The sequence below is a fragment of the Trichomycterus rosablanca genome, chromosome 2 (genome assembly GCF_030014385.1).
Source record: "Trichomycterus rosablanca isolate fTriRos1 chromosome 2, fTriRos1.hap1, whole genome shotgun sequence".
Classification (NCBI taxonomy): domain Eukaryota; kingdom Metazoa; phylum Chordata; class Actinopteri; order Siluriformes; family Trichomycteridae; genus Trichomycterus; species Trichomycterus rosablanca.
Window position 1 is genome coordinate 54,898,381 of NC_085989.1, and position 20,122 is coordinate 54,918,502.

The 20,122-nt window shown below is 38.8% G+C and overlaps 1 protein-coding gene across 1 annotated transcript; it reads left to right on the top strand.

Annotated features, from left to right (window-relative positions):
- The first annotated feature begins 492 nt into the window (after positions 1 to 492).
- On the top strand, positions 493 to 19,091 carry LOC134302341 (interferon-induced very large GTPase 1-like). The gene is made up of 6 exons (XM_062987417.1): positions 493 to 501; positions 3,042 to 3,114; positions 4,526 to 5,164; positions 5,753 to 6,270; positions 6,639 to 6,866; positions 14,319 to 19,091. The coding sequence occupies exons 1-6, from the start codon at positions 493 to 495 to the stop codon at positions 19,023 to 19,025; spliced, it is 6,174 nt and encodes a 2,057-aa protein (XP_062843487.1). The 3' UTR covers positions 19,026 to 19,091.
- The last annotated feature ends 1,031 nt before the right edge of the window (positions 19,092 to 20,122 follow it).

Sequence of the window (20,122 nt, forward strand, 5' to 3'; positions counted from 1 at the left end):
CGACACCTAATAATTTTTCAGTAGAGCTTAAATAGAGCCATTAAATGGTAGAATGTTGTTATAATTCAACATAAAATATACAAACTTTTACATCTACTTATAACTTCATTATTGCTTCATACTAAAACAAGACTGTTGTATAAACTTGTGTTGTAAATCATGTAGTTGCTGTTGTTCTATTATAAATGTGATTCTAAGCTAATGTGAACAAGACTAACATAATATGTAAAGGACACACCACCACTTAGTTCTTTAATCTGTTTAATCACATTCAGAATTAAATCAATCTTGTAAACATGCAGGTTTATAGTGTAAATGTTTCAATAAAAAAACACATAATAAATAACCAAGTAATTCCACACACACACACACACACACACACACACAGGATACAACATGTGACTTACAACAAGGTTAATTTTAGCTGTGTGTGTGTGTGTGTGTGTGTGTGTGTGTGTGTTTCACTTTTGACATTAATACGGATCAGGGACGATGGCGGCTGTAGGTAAGATTCAGAATTCTATAATAAACTGATTGCAGTTATGTGATGTACAGTACAGTGATGCATTATCGTTATTTTAAACATTTGTAATGTTGTTTTCACATGAAAATCTTCAACTATAAACATTCACGATATAAAACTAAAACACCGCGGTCACCAAATCTGCACTTTAATAAAGCTCGGTCTCGTTATCTGCACTTGAAGTTTTACTGCGTGTCTAAACCGTATTTTACGGTAACCGAAGTGTTGAAGACAATAAAGCTGTTTGTTTACAGTTTAATAAACTTAATCTACCGTGTTCTGATGCACAAAATCCACCACATTCAAGAAAGCATTAATTCTGTTATTAATGAAATACATTTCAGATGTTTTTACTGTAGGAATCTGTTGTGATCGGATCTCAAACTTGTGTAAAGTGTTTATTCGGTCGTGTACAGACCACTTATTAAAGATCAATAAAATCAACAAATCAAATTGTTATCTAATGGCATCCCTACAATTACAACATTTACTGTAGAATATATCCTGTGATTTTAAGACAATTTTACTGTTGAAATTTAGACTAATTGAATGGCAAACTTGTGTAAAGTGTCTATTCGGTTGTGATAAGACCACAATTTACCACAAACACCAAATAGAAATTTTACATAAGTTTGCCATTCCGTTATTTTAAATGACTAATGTAAAATTGTCCCAAAATCACAACATGAGTACTAAACTAAGTACTTTATGAATCTACGGGTGAAATTTAATAACAATTATTTTTCTTTTTTTATTGATCTTAAAAAAGTGTTATAAACACAACCAAAAAGACACTTTACACAAGTTTGTTATCACATTACTCCAAATTTCTACAGTAAAATGGTTTCAAAATCACATGGTGAGTACTAGAGTATTATTGGACTGAAAGTGGTCTGTACATAGGATTGTACATAAGTTTGCCATCTCATTATTTCAAATTCCCACAGTAAAATTGTCCCAAAATAACATCAGTACTAGAGTAAGTGTTCCTCATGGATCTATGGGTGGCGTTTGATAACAATTTGATTTGCTTATATTTTTGGACTTCAAAATGTGGTCTTAACACAACCAAATAGACACTGTACACAAGTTTGCCATCACATTCCTACAGTAAAATTTTCTCTAAATCAGCACATGAGCACTACAGTAAGTGTTCTTCATGGTCATAATGGTGGAATTTGATAACTATTTAATCTGCCTATTTTATTGTACACACTTGATGATTTATCCTCTTCAACGCTTCGCAGCTGTATTACCGTAAAACATGGTTTAGACATGCAGTAAAACATTTAGTGTAGATAGTGTGATCGAGCTTTTTTAAAGTGCAGATGGTGTGACTGGTAACAAAAAACATCAGGTACTGACAATATCCGGTTGAACTGATCATAACTTTAATTATTGTAAATTTTGTGATTTAACCATTGTGATATTTATTATGAATAAAATCAGGTTAAATAAAGAAGTAAAAATGTTTTGTTTGGCTCAGTTGCTCTGTCTACACTAAAGTTTTTAGTGCGCTTATAAACTCTGTTTTATGGTATTGAGGTTGCTGGAAGGAAATGAGTTTAACAGTTTAATAAACGTAACCAGAAAAAAGTCTGTTACAACTTATAAGTAGAACAGTCTATAATGTTGGAAATTCAGACCTCCTCTGTTATATCAGATGTAGCTTGTACTTGATTGGTCCTGTTAAGAATATGATTAGAAAGCCCAGGTATAACATATTAAAATAAAAACAGTAATTTTCTCTTCTTTTATTTATTAATGTTCTACTAACATTTTGGTTTGAGGTTTTACAAAGAATTCCCAGATAGGACTTATTTTGAAGAAGTATTTTTGTAATATACACTGACTTTCTGTATTTAAACTTTTGGTGAAATTATTTCTACACTGAAAAATTTTACCTTTAACTGGAGTTCATTTATTCTGAGAAAAAAGCATGTGTGAGAATTATTGGCACCCCTGCATTTAGTACTTTGTACAATCTACATTTGCCAACAAAACAGCACTAAGTCTTCTTCTACCACACCTTAAAAAGCAGGAAATTTTAGTCCATTCCTCTTTACAGAATTTCCCCAGATCCTCTCTTGTGCACTCTCCTCTTTATTTCACCCCACAGGTTTTCAGTGGGGATGACTGAGGTAGCCATGGCACAAGTTTAAAAAGACTATTTTTTGTGTTCAAATCATTGTATCTGATGGAAATTGGCAGTGGCAGACAGATTTTGCCACAGATTTAAACTGTCCTGGTATTTCATGTAGTGCACAATACCATGTACAATGTAACAAAATTTTCACCATTCTTAATAATGGGCATAAGTTTTTTCCATGTAGTCATGCTTCTATTCATGCCAAATACACCTTGAGTGTTTGTAGCCAAAAAGCTCAATTGTTCCCAAAGCTCAAAGTCCAAGTAATGTTTAACAAACTCCAGTTATTTGTATTCATGACTAAATGACAGTAAAAGCTTAATGAAGAATTTTTTCCTCTGAGTAAATTAACTTGATTGTGTTTTTCAGTGTGATAATAATCGAATCCACCAAAAGACGGATAATTATGGTGTCAGTGATTATGATGGGAACTGTAATCTCTGTAAGTTCTGTATAAGATCATGTTAATCAGGTCCTGCAGCATGTTGATTAAAACATGGTTTGTGATTCATGCACAGATTGTCTACAACTAAGAAAGAGAAGTATGTTCCCACCTCCCATGAGTAAGTTTTTTTTGTTTTATACTTGTAAAATTTTATTGCTAATTAAGTGAATGACAAATTCTGCACCTTATTTTAATAATAAATCGACTACGGTATAAATTTTAAATAAAGAATATTCTCACAGTAAAAGCATCAGCTCCACTCTGCATTCCAGTTGAATGTTTTTGTTGCTGTATCAAATCTGCTTTAACAAATCTGTGGTTTTGTTAAGCCTGAAATCTTAGCGTTGTCTCTCGACTAAATAGAGTAGATTCAGAAAATATTCAGACCCCATGACATTTTGTGCACTTTATTGTGTTGTGGATTTAATTTTGAATAGATGTAATTATCATTTCACCACCAATCTACACTTAATCACCAAGAATGAAGAAGAATATTTTTAGATTTTTACAAAAATTAAAATAAAAAAATTTCATTTTCTTATTCCCAGACCCTTTATTTAAGTCCTTTTTGGTGACTGTAATCATGGTTTTGCACAAAAGCAGCATCCAGGAGAGGCTGAGTCTTTGATGAGTAAAGATGATGAGAGGATCTCCAGTTTGTCCACAAATGCGTGAGAAAATGATTGAAATGTTTAAAAACAATGAACCTCAAAGAAAGATTGGAAGGGCTGTGTCAGTGCCCTTGGTAAAGGTCATTTACACTTCTGTGATGCAGCATTAATACAGAAAAGTACATTGAGATCTTAGAGCAACATGTGCTGCCTTTAAGACGTCGTCTTTTCCAGGGACGTCCAGCATTTTTCAACAAGATGATGCAAAATCACCTGCTGCACAGATTACAAAGGCATTGTTGCAGAAGAAGAGGGTACAGGTACTGGACTGGCCTGCCTGCAGTCCTTACCTGTCCTCAATAGAGAGTGTATGGAGGAACAACAACGACCCCCCGTACTTTTGCACATCTTAAGACGTGTTTGCAGGAAGAATGAGACAAAATAAAAGCTGAAACACTAAATCACTTGGTCTCTTCGGTGCCAAAACATATTTTAAGTGGTGAAAAGAATCGGGAACATTACAAAGTGGTAAATGCTTTACTGTCTTAACTTTTTTTGTCAAAAATCGATGTAAGAAACTCTGTGTTTAAATCTAATTTAAATAAAAGTCAAAATCGATGTAAGAAACTCTGTGTTTAAATCTAATTTAAATCTCTAAATAATATATTATTTTATATATTTTTGTATAAACATATTATATATGTTTTTTATATCTAATATGAAACCTGGCAAAGCAATAATTTATAGAACCCCGTTGAGTTGAGTGTTTAAAATCATTTGTTTTCCTTCATTTTCAGTGTCTGAACTGAGGATAATTCTGTTAGGAAAGAGTCACTCAGAGACCAGCAGTGTGGGGAACTTCATCCTGGGTAGAGCTGCATTTGAGACTGAAGTTCCTCCACATTCAGTAGATGAGCACATTGAGAGAGCGAGAGGATGGGTGGATGAAAGATACATCACCATCATCAATGCTTCTCATCTGTACAATCCAGAACTCACTCAACTGACTGAGAAACTAAAAGAGTGTGTTTCACTTACTGCTCCTGGTCCTCATGCTTTCTTACATGTGCTGCAACCTCAGAGTTTTACAGAGAAGGACTTGAACCAACTGAAACGCTTACTGAACTGTTTCAATGTCCGAACACTAAACTATTCTATATTGATCAGTACTGACTGGGAGGCTGAAGAGGAAAAATCGGCAAGTTTTAACAAGTTTCTGGATGAATGTGATGGAAGGTTTCACAGATTTAAACACAGAGATAAACATGACAAGACTTCAGTTTGTCGGCTATTTGAGGAGATTGACATATTGGTAAAAGTGAATGGAAGTTACCTCACATGTGAGATTTTTAAAGATGCAGAGGAAACTTTGCAACATTATGACAAACATAGAAAAGGTGAAGAGAGGAAAAGTGTGAGCTGTTCTGAGGACAAAAGTAAGAAGCTATTTAACATAAGGAGTTTAGTTTAAAGAGGTGGTAAGGTGACCATAAATATATCAGCAGACATGGTCATGGTTAAAGAAATAATTTACATTTTAGATGTTTATTTGGAAATGGAACTATTTAGTGTAAATGTTGACATTTATATAATGGTGGAAGTGATTGCTCCGCTTTACAAACACTGACCTTTTATCTAGAGCTTTATCTGTATGGTTAGCTCCAGCTCTGTGAGGCTCTGGTCCCCACTGTACTTGTTTCAGAGGATGTTTGCTTTTATGTACACCATCTAGGCCACCATTGTAAAGTCATTTTTATTTGTATGAGCAAGCCAGCCAAGGGAAACAGTGGCAAGAAAAACAACTCCCTATATATTACAAGGAGGAAACTTCTGTGAGAGACGCCACGCCCCTCTCTCCAGGAGCACTCTTAGTCCTGAGCCAATGCCCCTTTTATGGTTAATCCCCTTGATTGGCAACTTGTTTAGGGGTAATGCTAAGAGCCTATAAGAAGGCAGCTGTGGTTCAGTCATTGGGGACTGTTTGCTTTTGGACACAGGACACAGTGAAATGTTGTTTTTTTTAGGGTTCCCGGAGTTAAGCTCCATGAGATTCCCTCAAACTTGCTCAGTAGGCCAGCTCCGTATAATGGAAGCGACTCAGAGACAGCTCGATGTGCAGAACCTTCTGGACCCTCAGCCAACTGAAACAGAACAGGTCCTGTTTATGATGACTCGGCTGAAGTGTGCTGCTCGTAAATGGACTAGGCAGCTATGGTCTGATAGGGCAGCTGAGCTGAAGTCGGTTAAAGTGTTTAAGGGCCTCGTGAGGGCCAAATCTCTGGGAGAAAAACCCCATAGTTTTAGTGTAGGGATGTTTGCCCAAACTCCCGTGCCTATTGGAGATGTTTCAAGTAGCAAAGCGCCCACTGCAGCATATGCCCGGCATTCAGTGCCTGATGGGGATGTTCGTGTTCCCCCAGTGCCTACTGCTGATGTGGTCCGGGTGCCAGTGCCTGCTAATAATGCTCTACGTCTTTCAGTGTTCACGTTAGCAGCTCAACCCATTTCCTTATGTCCGTCGGTTCAAGTTCTGTCATGCCAGGTCCGGCCAGTGACCAATCTACAATTAATCACCCAGAATGAAGAAGAGAATTAATTCAAATCAAGACTTGAATTTTCTTATTCACAGACCCTTTGTTTAAGTCTTTTTGGTGACTGTAATCATGGTTTGGTACAAAAGCAGCATCCAGGCTGTCCAAGTCTGTCATGTCTCTTCTTTAGGTTCAAGGAGTTCTGGTTTGTCTAGTCATGCTTCGCCTATGTTACAGTCTGTTAAATCTGTTCCATGTTCGTCTGTCTCTGTCCATTCTACGTCACCAGTCAAAGATCTATTCTCCAAGCAGCTGACTTCTGATGCCTTGCCAGGCCCCTCACAGCTGATTATATGCTCTCCCCAATATGATGCTCCAGACCTCACGTGCTGTCAAACTGATACCTGGAGTGCCATCTGGTGGTGTTGACATGAGACCTGGAGCATCGTCTGGGGGCGCCGACGTGAGGCCTGGAGCACCGTCTAGGGATGTCGACATGAGACCTGGAGCACTCTCTGGGAGTGCCTTTTTGGAGCATATAATCAGCTGCGAGGAGCCTGGTGAGGCATCTGGCATGAGCTGCTTGGAGCCTGGAGAGGCATCTGACGTGAGCTGCGTGGAGCCTGAAGAGGCATCTTGTCGACTCCACTAGACGGTGCTCCAGGTCTCATGTCAGCACCACCAGACGGTGCTCCAGGTATCAGTTTGGTGCCCCCAGGCGGCACTTCAGGTCTCACGTTGGCAGCCGGTTCTCAAGAACTCTTGTCGTGCTCACCCAGCTTGTCGGAACTCAGAGCAGCTCAAATCTGTTCACTCTTGTCCTGCCTGCCTCCGAACCTGCTGGAGGGTGTTTGCTTTTTGCTGCTCAGGGTCCAGGACCCCCTCTTTTTTATTGTATGTTTGTTTGTAGGGGCACGCCGGCAGTCATACCTTTTGGAGGGGGGCGACTGTCACGGATTCAGCCCCTTTGTGCTCCGGGAGCAGGTTCAGCAAAGAGATGCCACGCCCCTCTCTCCAGAAGCACATTGCTAATTATTTGCCACAGCTGCAACTTGTTTAGGGGTAATGCTAAGAGACTGTGGGGACTATTTGCTATTAGCTTTGCTTTGGTCCTGTCCATTTGCTCCTTGCTCTGATTCTGTTTGTCAGTTTGCCTTTGCCCTTGCCTTAGCCTTTGTCTAACTTTTGTTTTGTTTATTTGCTCCTGTAAGATCCTGTTACATAGTTTCTGTTGTTAATTTTGTTGTCAATGTCTGCTTGTCTTATTCATGCCTTGTTTAGTTTTGTTCAAGTCAAGTCAACTTTATTTATATAGTGCTTTTTACAACAGACATTGTCTCAAAGCAACTTTACAAAATCCAGGACCAACAGATACACTTGTCATGTTTGTCTTAGTCTAGTTCTTGTTTAACTTTGTTCATGTTTGTTTTGTGATTCTGTCTTGTCCCATGTTGTTAGCATTAGCTTACATTAGAATTAAGATTTCATGTGTTTAGCATTTAGTTCATATTAGTGTGTCTTTTCTTGTTCCAACTTGTCTTGTGTAATCCTGTCGTGTTTTTTGCTATCATTAAACTCACTGTAAAACATCTCTGTGTGTGTCCACCACTTGTCTAGTCTAGCCCTATATCATGACAACTCCACCCTCTTTGGGTGGCCTAAAGGATAAGTTTTAGTTCTTGTAAAAAGATTGATGTATGTGGTCGATGTATATTGTTAGATAAGGACACTTCATATATTAGAAGGGAGTGAACCGTAGTCCCATGTTAGGTCTGTAACACTTGGCCTGTAATGAAGCACCCACATTACAACACTGAAGGCAGTGGTTTAGGAGGACTTATGTAAGTACTCAAAAGATGAGAAAGACCAAGAATAAACTGGATTGACATAATCATGTTGTTTGTTATGAGGGGCTGTAGGCGACACAACACAGCAGGTTTTTAAGACAGTTGTCCTATCTGTGCAGCCAACCATCGTAAAGGAATGACGGCTTACTCATGTGGCATGAGATAGACTATCCAGTAAGTTTTTGAGTTTACTTTAATGACAGAGGGATAGGAAAGGTAAATGAAATATTCAGCAGGAAGAAAACATTACTTAAAAGAGTCTGAAGACTTTCTGAATGCACTGAATTTCAGAATGTGTGTGACTATCAACAAGACACTTGACACAAAACTGAAAATATTCTGAGGAGATTTCACTGTATTGTCAGACTTTAATATTAATAAATAAAAAAGTCATTTTTATTCATTATATACAGACATTATCACATTAAACTACATAAAAGCCTGATCCAAAGGTAGTTGTACATGGGATAAATGGCATATATTAACCCAAATAAATACTTAAACTAAAATACATAAAATAAACTGAACAGGGAGTCAATTCAGTGCAGGGTTTCATTTTCATTACATTTACATTTTAAGCATTTAGGAGACGCCTTTATCCAAAGCGACTTACATTATAGGTACAGTATACAGTCTGAGCAATTGAGGGTTAAGGGCTCTGCTCATGGGCCCAGCAGCAGCAACCTGGCAGTAGTGGGGCTTGAACCAGCGACCTTCTGATTACTAGTCAAGTTCCTTAACCACTAGGCTACGGCTTGTGGTTTCACTCATTTATTAACATAATTTAATATAATTTAACCTTGGTGATTTAGAGCAGCAAATTTAGAATGGCCACTCCCACTTCTACTTTTGGGTGGTGAAGTAATCCCAGAGCACATGAATACATGCAGAACATACAAAACTCCTCACAGTGATTGTAGGTATTATCAAAACCAGATTCTATACTTACTTATACTTATAGTTCTCCTACTTAGAAAGATGAGAGAGGTCTGTAATTTTCATCATAGGTACACTTCAACTATGAGAGACAAAATGAGAAAAAAAATCCAGGAAATCACATTGTAGGATTTTTAAAGAATTTATTTGTAAATTATGGTGGAAATAAGTATTTGGTCAATAACAAAAGTTCAACTCAATACTTTGTAACATAACCTTTGTTGGCAATGACAGAGGTCAAACGTTTGCTGTAAGTCTTCACCAGGTTTGCACACACTGTAGCTGGTGGCCTATTCCTCCATGCTTTTGGCCCATTCCTCCATGCAGATCTCCTCTAGAGCAGTGATGTTTTGGGGCTGTCACTGGGCAAAGTCAACTCCCTCCACAAATTTTCTATGGGGTAGACTGGCTAGGCCACTCCAGGACCTTGAAATGCTTTTTACGGAGCCCGAGTGGTGTGTTTGGGATCATTGAAGATGGAACGTGACTGGGTATTCCAGCATGACAATGCTCTCACTGATGGAAGGAGGTTTTGGCTTAAAATCTCACGATACATGGCCCCGTTCATTCTTCTCCTAACACGGATCAGTCGTCCTGTCCCCTTTGCAGAAAAACAGCCCCAAAGCATGATGTTTCCACTCCCATGCTTCACAGTAGGTATGGTGTTCTTGGGATGCAACTCAGCATTCTTCTTCCTCCAAACACGACAAGTTGAGTTTTTACCAAAAAGTTCCATTTTGGTTTCATCTGTTGTTACTGATGGTAGCCTTTGTTACTTTGGTCCCAGCTCTCTGCAGGTCATTCATCAGGTCCCTCCGTGTAGTTCTGGGATTTTTGCTCACCGTTCTCATGATCATTTTGACCCCACGGGATGAGATCTTGCGTGGGGCCCCAGAACGAGGGAGATTATCAATGGTTTTGTATGTCTTCCATTTTCTTACAATTGCTCCCACAGTTGATTTATTCACACCAACCTGCTTGCCTATTGTAAATTCACTCTTCCCAGCCTGGTGCAGGTCTTCAATTTTCTTCCTGGTGTCCTTCGACAGCTCTTTGGTCTTGGCCATGGTTGAGTTTGGAGTCTGACTGTTTGAGGCTGTGGACAGGTGTCTTTTATACAGATAACGAGGTCAAACAGGTGCCATTAATACAGGTAACGAGTGGAGGACAGAAGAGCTTCTTAAAAAAGAAGTTACAGGTCTGTGAGAGCCAGAAATGTTGCTTGTTTGTGGGTGACCAAATACTTATTTTCCACCATAATTTACAAATAAATTCTTTAAAAATCCTACAATGTGATTTCCTGGATTTTTTATATCATTTTGTCTCTCATAGTTGAAGTGTACCTATGATGAAAATTACAGACCCCTCTCATCTTTCTAAGTAGGAGAACTTGCACAATCAGTGGCTGACTAAATACTTTTTTGCCCCATTGTAGTGCCTATATTGCTGTGCAAGGCTTGCGCTACCAGCTGTGTTACCAGGCCACCACTCACCTATTTGTTAAATAACACCTTGTTTATTTCCTGTATGATTAACAGAAATTTTCAGGGATGAATATCCTTAACTAACTGAGTATATCATGAAATATTATACACATCATTTTGTTATCAGTATGAATGTAGGATTACCAGCTTTTATTTTGCATGATCCATGTAGCATCATGTTGCTGTACCTTACATTTACAGCTTTTAGTAGACACTTTTATTTAGTGATTTACAATTGTGCCCAAAAACAATCTATGCAATTGGGGGTTAAGGGCCTTGCTTAGGGGCCCACAGTGGTAACTCAGGAGGGGTGAGCTAACACTATATTTCCACCATGATCAGTAAGGCTAAAATAAATATTCATTTGTATTTTTCATCACACAATATTTTCTCCTTTTTACAGACTCCAGCACTAACCTTCATCCAACAGAAACAGAATTGGTAAGCAGTTCTAAGTTTATTTTTGCATTCATGGTTAAAACTAATTTCTCTTTTTTGAGGTTTTAGGAAATTTGTATTTACTATGTGAACATAGAAGGTCCTGGGTTCGATCCCCAGGTGGGGCGGTCCGGGTCCTTTCTGTGTGGAGTTTGCATGTTCTCCCCGTGTCCGCGTGGGTTTCCCCCGGGTACTCCGGTTTCCTCCCACAGTCCAAAAACATGCCACCAGGTTAATTGGAAACACTGAATTGTCCTATAGATACCTAGCCGCTACATGCACTAGTGCATTGTAGTGCCAGTCCCAAGTCCGGATAAATTAGGGAGGGTTGTGTCAGGAAGGGCATCCGGCGTAAAAACTGTGCCAAATCAATGAGCGATCATGAGGATGACTCGCTGTGGCGACCCCTGAAAAAGGGAAAAAGCCGAAAGAAGAAGAAGTATTTACTATGTGAACATACTGTATATACAACCCTAAAAAATGGTACAGTAGGAATCATGCAAATAAACAATTCTTATTTACAAGTTTCTGACCACTTAAGATGGTGCACCACCATATTATGGGTGTCAGGTCCGAGCATTCCTAGATGAGTTTCCTGGAGAGTGGATTGGTCGTCGTGGGCCAGTTGAATGGCCCCCAAGGTCTCCCGATCTGATCCCCTTAGACTTTTATCTTTGGGGTCATCTGAAGGCAATTGTCTATGCTGTGAAGATACGAGATGTGCAGCACCTGAAACTACGGATACTGGAAGCCTGTGCTAGCATTTCTTTTGCGGTGTTGCTATCAGTGTGTGAAGAGTGGGAGAAGAGGGTTGCATTGACAATCCAACACAATGGGCAGCACTTTGAACACATTTTATAAGTGGTCAGAAACTTGTAAATAACTCATGAAAGAATAAAGTTACGTTAAAACCAAACCTTGTGAAATTCTCAATAAGTTTGATGTGTCACATGACCCTCTTCCCATTGAAAAAACTAAAGTTGGATCCAAAATGGCCGACTTTAAAATGGCCACCATGGTCACCACCCATTTTAAAAAGTTTTCCCCCTCCCATATACTAATGTGCCACAAACAGGAAGTTAATATCACCAACCATTCCCATTTTATTTAGGTGTATATAAATGGCCCACCCTGTAGAATAGTCGCGGTGCTAACAGCCAGGATCAGCAGAGCACGATAGCAGCGGTGCTAACAGCCAGGTTCAGCAGAGCACGATAGCCACGGAGCTAACAGCCCGGTTCAGCAGAGTAGAGTAGCCGCGGTGCTAACAGCCAGGATCAGCAGAGTAGAATTGGCGCAGTGCTAACAGCCAGGTTCAGCAGAGCACGATAGCCACGGAGCTAACAGCCAGGATAAGCAGAGTAGAATAGCCGCAGTGCTAACAGCCAGGTTCAGCAGAGCACGATAGCAGCGGTGCGAACAGCCAGGTTCAGCAGAGTAGAACAGCTGCGTGGCAGCAACAAACACGCCAAATCCAAAACAAAAACTTAAAATTAAAACGTAAACACTATAGACAAAGACAACACAACAAACACAGTTCAGACATGGGGAGAAGCGGCAGTCAACAAAGGGACGCCAGCGTATTCTCACCCGACCATGACGCAGACATGACGCAGACAAAAGGTCACTTTAAGGGTCTATTTACTTCCAAGAAGAGGTTGATGCTTCTGACTGTGGAATTGGAGTGGTACTATCCCAGCGTTCCAGCCCTGGTATTAGGCTCTATCCTTGCGCCTCCCAATGACTCTCCCCAGTGGAAGCAAATTATGATGTCGGCAACTGCAACCTTTTGGCAGTCAAGCTAGCTGTGGAAGAGTGGAGGCACTGGTTAAAGGGTGCGGAGCAGGCCTTTGTTGTTTGGACAGATCACAAGAAAATTTCCTATGTTCAGCTAAATACCAAATCAAGAACTGGAGGCTGCTCTGTGCTGTGTGACTTCCAGCAACCCCTTGCAGTGGATCACTTACCCTGCCTGGGTGGAATATGCCCATAACTCCCTGTTCTGCTATTGGGTGATCCCCATTTCAGTCTCTCTTATTCCTAGAGCAGGAACTAGATTTGGCAGTCCTCAGTACCTCCCCGGTCGGTCCGTTTGGTTATCCTCCCAAAACTTCTCTTTGCACACTCCAGGAAGCTGGCACCATGCTTCATCAGTCCCTACAAGGTTGAAAAGGTCATCAGCCCCACTGCAGTCTGTCTCAAACTCCCCAGCCATATGCATGCCCATCCTACTTCCCATGTCTTGCAGCATAAACCTGTCCAAGACTTTATTTTGTGCAAGTATACCTTGAAGAGTTGGCTCTGTTATGAAGGCACAGGCTGATCACACCAAATCTGGATTTAATTTAGATTACCCTTTTGTTTGTTCACTTTTCATTTTGCTAATTGACAAAAAACTTTTAACAACTCTACAACCCCAAATCAGAAAAAGTTGGTGTCTTTGGTGGGCGGAGATGGCTCACAACACACTATGGCACTCCATACTAGGTATGCCCCCCTTTGAGTGCGAGTTTGGCTACACTACGCCCATGTTTCCCGAACAGGATGTAGAAACTGGGATTCCATCAGCCAGACAATTTATCTAGGTGTGTCGTAGGACCTGAAACAGGTTCAATCAAGTGCTCAGAAGAGCAGTTTGCACACAGAAACGGAATGCAGATCAGAAGCGCAGACCAGCAACATCCTTCAGTCCATTCCAGCAGGTATGGCTGTCAGCCAAAGACCTGCCACTTTGAGTCACCTCTTGTTCTGAGTGCTCAGTTTGTAATGCAGAAACCTGGGTTCAAGTCCAACTCTGAAAATGTTTGTTTATAAGTTCAATAATCTGTTTCATGGTCAAATTAAGCATTTGGGTCCTATCTCTAAGAAGTCTGGTGGCTCACCTTGTAAAGTCATCAGTGTGGTGCACAGGGGTTATGGGTTCAAATCTACCACTGGGTAAGCACCAATACATAAACATTTATTAAATCAGCTGTATGGCAGTATTATTGAGACCTGAATAATGTGCACAGTAAAATCATATGACAGTCTCTACATAATCCAGATTTCTCATAGGCTCCAATCAAACAAAACCAAAATAAAAGCTGATTTATAAACTTTAGTGGATGCAAACTGGAACAGATTATATAAACGATGGGTATAATGTTTTTATTAAAAAAAATTTATACACTCATTCAAGAACAGAACAAGAACATTTACCAAAATCATTGAAATTCATGGTCTGCCATAAAATGTTTACTAAAAGTGTATTAGACCATTTAGACTTTCCCAGATGTTTTCAAACAAAATTTATTAAAATTGATTATGACCTTTATTAAATATGCTGTGTTCAAAATGTTTAAATGTATTTGACAGATGGACAAAACAGAGCTTGGAGTAGAAGAATCTGGATCACAATGTGAAAAAAAAAAACAAATAAAGCAACTTTTAACCAGACTTAATATCCTGGAAAAGCAGAAACTAAAAATGAAAACCTCAGATGTTCTTCAGCTCACTTCTCTTTCATTACATTGCCAAGAACCTTGTGAAGAAAAAGATCTGAATCAAACCTTCCTACAAAGGTTGTTAATGATGAATTACAGAGCAAGATTCATCATCACAAAAAAAGAAGCAACTTTTTTAGATCCTCCTTCTCCAGATACAGATGAAGAAGAAATTGATAAACTTGATGAGCTTTTCTGCAAAAAAGCTGCATCTTTTGACAGTGTAAAAAATTTTATCCATCCTATGGATCTTCAGATGGCGGTGTTCCACTTCTCAGACAATTTCCTGAAGCAACTAATAGTGACTAAACTCTCTCAGTGTCAGTACGCTCTGCCTCTACTGGTGCCAAATCCATTCACTGGAAATATCGAGTTTCCTCTGTGGACATTTCGCCAAATTATTCAAAGCTGTAAAACAACTGACACTTCTGGTACCATAATCAGTGAAACCCAGCATGTTTATGAAGCAGAAACTCCAATGGTGGCGTTCTTCAGGTTAGGGGACGTGTCCTTTTCCAAGTCTCAGCTCATGAACAGCTTGATCAGTAAGAAGCATGATACATTCTTCCACAGACACTGTCCAGGCAGCATTAAAAACCGTCTACTCATGGATGGAGTTGTGGAGATTGCTTGGTACTGTCCATCTGGAAATGAAACTGATCATTTTACTGACTGTGTTGCTTTCTGTAATCTACATGGTGATGCAAAAACCAGTAAAGAACAACTGGATATTCTGACTGAAATGTCATCTGTAAATGTTGTTCTTTTATCTGATCCTAAAAATGAAAGAAATAAGGAGATGCTACAGAAGCTTGTAAACAAACCCAAACCACTCATCTGTCTCCTTCCTGAGGATGAATCAGGTGTCAGTAAGATTAAGAATAGAATATACAGAATTGGTCTAAAAGACAGAAATCAGTCAGACGTATCTGAGAACCTCAGAACAACCATCACAGAGTGTCTGTCCAAGTCATCTTCAGTTTTTAAACTTGAGGATTTAAACACAAACAATGAGATCAGCACAGATGAAGATGATCCTGAATGCAGGAAAGGAAAAGAAGCTGCACTAGAGATAATAAAAAAGCTGGAGGGGAAGGAAATATCCACATTAAAGGAAACACACCTGCCCTGTCAAGGGAAGCTCTGGTATGAGTGGTGTCAGATAAACAAAGACTCACATCGACTTCAAGGAAACAATTTAGAAATGCAAAAGAGTGAAAAACAAACACAAATGAAACAAATCCGTGAACAGCAACAAGAAACTGGACAATCAGCCTTCATAAATGTATTTATTTCCTCACTGAATTCTCTATCAGCAAATGAAAAATCATTCTTTATTAAATGGCTCGAGATTCTACTGGACAAACAAACCTCAGATGACCTTTCAGATCTTCATCACAAGTACAATGAAACATGGACAAGGGTTTTAGACCTCAAAAAGAAACATGATAAATCAGAAAAGATGAAGGCCGAGCAAACAGAACTTGAAGAGATATCTAAAAAACTGAATGCAGCAATGTTTGGTCTGGAACACATCTTCAGAGAGATGGGTCAGATATATGAGTCAAATATGTCCAAACAACATATTAACAAAAGATCTGAACAAGAAAGCATCTCCAATCTCCCCAAACTTGCTGCAGAATTCATAAAATCTGGTCTTCCAATGGAGCTGATGGATGGCGATGCTGCTCATGTTCCTCTGATTTGGGTTTCAGCAGTTCTAGATGAACTCATAAAGAAACTGGGAGACAAGAGAGTCTTTGTGCTGTCAGTTCTAGGGATTCAGAGCACAGGAAAATCCACCATGCTGAATGCCATGTTTGGACTCCAGTTTGCTGTCAGTGCTGGAAGGTGCACCCGAGGAGCCTTCATGCAGCTGGTCAGAGTATCAGAGGAGATGAAGGAGCAGCTGAAGTTTGACTACGTTCTTATTGTAGATACTGAAGGGCTTAGAGCACTTGAGCTTGCAGGAAAATCCACTCGTCATCATGATAATGAACTTGCAACATTTGTTGTAGGTCTTGGAAATCTGACTTTGATCAACATATTTGGTGAGAACCCTGCTGAGATGCAGGAGATTCTTCAGATTGTTGTTCAGGCCTTCCTGAGAATGAAAAAGGTCAAACTGGATCCCAGATGTATGTTTGTCCATCAGAATGTTGGTGACATCATAGCTAGAGAGAAGAACATGGAGGGCAGGAGACGTCTACAGGAAAAACTGGATGAAATGACAAAATTAGCTGCTGAAGACGAAGACAGTGAAGCTGAGTGCTTCAGTGATGTTATTGCTTTCAATGTACAAGATGATGTTCAGTATTTTGCACAGCTCTGGGAGGGCAGCCCACCAATGGCTCCACCAAACCCCTCATATAGTGAAAATGTTCAGAAGCTAAAGAGAGCTATTTTCACAAATGCTACCAAGTCTCATAGTATGAAACTCTCAGAGTTTAAATCACGCATCAGTGATCTGTGGAAGGCTCTACTGAACGAGAACTTTGTTTTTAGCTTCAAAAACACACTAGAGATTGCAGTCTACAGGAAACTAGAAACTGAGTTTGGAAAATGGACCTGGTTCCTCAGAAGTGCCATTTTAGAACATGAAGAAAAACTGCACAACACAATTAAAAACAAAAAACTGCAAAAGATTGAGGACAAAGACCTTTATGCTCACATGAAGAAGACCAAAGAAGAAGTGGAGAAATCAATGAAGTGTTACTTTGAAGAGGACAAGGACAAAGACATTTTAATTCAGTGGCAAGTGAGATGTGAAAACAAAATTAAACAACTTCTTGAAGATCTTGTTAAAAATGCAAAAACAAACCTGAATGATTTTCTTCAACAGCAAAAAGCTCGAGAAACTTTTAATCACAAAAAGACAGAGTATGATAAAAATCTCTTCAATATGAGTAAAGCACTTGCTCTACAACTACAAAGCACAGAAACTGATGAACGAGTTTTCAGACAGGAATTTGATAAAGTGTGGAACAAATGGGTCTCTGATCTGACACAAGACACGCCTGTAGAGAAACCTTTTGATGTTTGGGAGGATGTGATACAGATTCTATCTGAAGGTAATGAACAAGTTGCTGTGTATGAGCGAATATCTCAGGAAGATTACACAAATATACACAGACTGGGAGATTATTCATGTTACATTTTGAAGACAATAAAAATGATTCCCTTTGAAGTCCAGGAGTCAGTGAGGAACTTAATCAACAATGTCATCCAAGAATCTGAGGACTTAATCAAGAAGATCTGCAGCAAAATTACAGGACTGGGATACAAAAACAGCTACATTCAGGAAATAACTGAATATGTCAAACACAGAGTTGAGAAATATCACAGTGAGAACAAGACAATAAAGATAAAGAAGGAATTCACTCTGGATCTCTGTCTTCATGTGTGTTACCTTGCAAATCCCAAATTCACCAAGATCCACCAACAGTTCATAGATCAAAATGATGTAAGAAAGTATCTGGATAAGCAGAAACCACAATATTACAGCGTCTTCCAAAACTACTGCAGAGGAGCAACAACCACAACAGTATTTGGTGAACTTGTCTACAACAATCTTGTACCAGCCATCCTGAAAGCCGTCTACAATAAAACTGCTATTGATCTGTCAACACAGATGAGATCAGACATGCCAGAATTTAATGGTAACAGGTCACAGCTTGAGAAACACATCCTGAAATCTCTGGCAGAGCAGGAGAACTTTGAGAAGTACATGGAGTACATCCACCATCCCAAGAAACACTTTAAACAGTTTATTACAGACAATGTTGATAAATACATCACTGATAATAACAGAGAGGTTCTGAATCTTCTTAAAGGAAATCTGAAACACAAAGAGCAGAAAGTGATGAACGCTGTGAACATCACAACTGAAGAAGTGAAGAAGAGCTGTGGTGATGCAAACATGTGGCTGAGAAGTTTGAACATTTCACTAACAGATGAGCTGAGCTTAAAAGAAATAACCTGCACTGGTCTGGAGGAAATTACAGATTTAGATTTTCTTTGGCAGGTTGTGTGTGAAGGTCTCACAAAGATGATGTCAGAACAACAGAAAAGCTTCAACAGTGTAACAGACATCAACATGGAGAAGTTCAGGAAGAAACCAGATGAGATTCTGATTGAACATCTCTGTCAGTGCTGCTGGGCTCAGTGTCCATTCTGTAAAGCCGTCTGCACCAACACAATGGAGGATCATGATGGAGATCACAGTGTCCCCTTCCACAGAGTAGATGGAATCATAGGATGTTACTACAGAAAAACAACAAATCTCTGTGCTGATATTTGTACAACTTTAGTACAAAGTGATAAACGCTTCCACCCCCGTCATGATTCAGATGTGTCAGTACCCTACAAACAATACAGAAGAGCAGGAGGCAAATATGCTAGGTGGAGCATCACCCCTGATAATTCAGAGCTCACATACTGGAAATGGTTTGTGTGCAGATTTCAAACAGAACTGGAAAAGTTTTATGGCACAACATTCCAGGGACACAGAGAGATTCCCGCTGCATGGAGACAATACACAAAAACACAAGCTATAGAGAGTTTGGATAAATACATCTGAAGAATCACACACACACACACACAATACACATACAAACTCTACATACACAGACACATGATATATGTATACACACAGATGATATATAATGATTACTTATGAACATGATCAAATAATCATTTATATTCTCGATGCTGTAATGAGTCATTTTAGATTTTCAGGGTTGTGAGATTAGTAGAATGAGCATAAATTTGATCTTTTCTTTTAAATGACTGTAATAATGATTATGGTTTTAAATGTAAGTGTATGTTACAATATCTCAAAGCTCACCAGCAGTTTCATTTCAGTACATTTCTGCAGAATCTCTACTGAATATTTCGATGTATACATCAGGATTAGGATTTATGGATAATTAGGATTTATAAATGTCTCCACAATACAATTCCACTCTAGTTTCTGATGAACTGATTATTATCCAACAGTTAAACATTATTCAAATAACATGATTGCTTTAAGTATATAAACGTATATTCTAAATCTGATGCAACAATAAGAAGAATTTGTGCCTGAAGTGATCTGAGATGAACCAAAATAAAGTGTAAAGTTAAATAAAAATAATGAAATAGTGTAAAATAAGTTATGTGCCATGTTCTTTGTTGTAATATCAAAGTGTTTCTTTATGATCTAGTCATTTGATGTGACAAATATATAATTAATATGCTACAATCATTCTAATAATCAATACACTTACAAGTGCTAAAATAGAACAACAATTATGAACTTATTTTACTTTAATTGTACAAAAATACTACAAAAAAATGTGTTTAATTAATTATTTATTTATTTAAGACTAATTTAAGTACAACCCCAAATGAAAATAAAGTAAAAACAGAGTTTCTTACATTGACTTTGACTTTTATTTGATGTCAGACAGGATGAACCTGAGATATTTCATCTTTTATCTGGTCAATTTCATTTCATTTATTAATAAACATCCATTCCTGCATTTCATGCCTGCAACACATTCCAGAAAAAGTTGGGACAGTAAAGCATTTACCACTTTGTAATGTCGCTGCTCCTTTTCACTTCTTAAAAGAGGTTTCAGCACAGAGGAGACCAAGTGATTTAGTGTTTCAGCTTTTATTTTGTCTCGTTCTTCC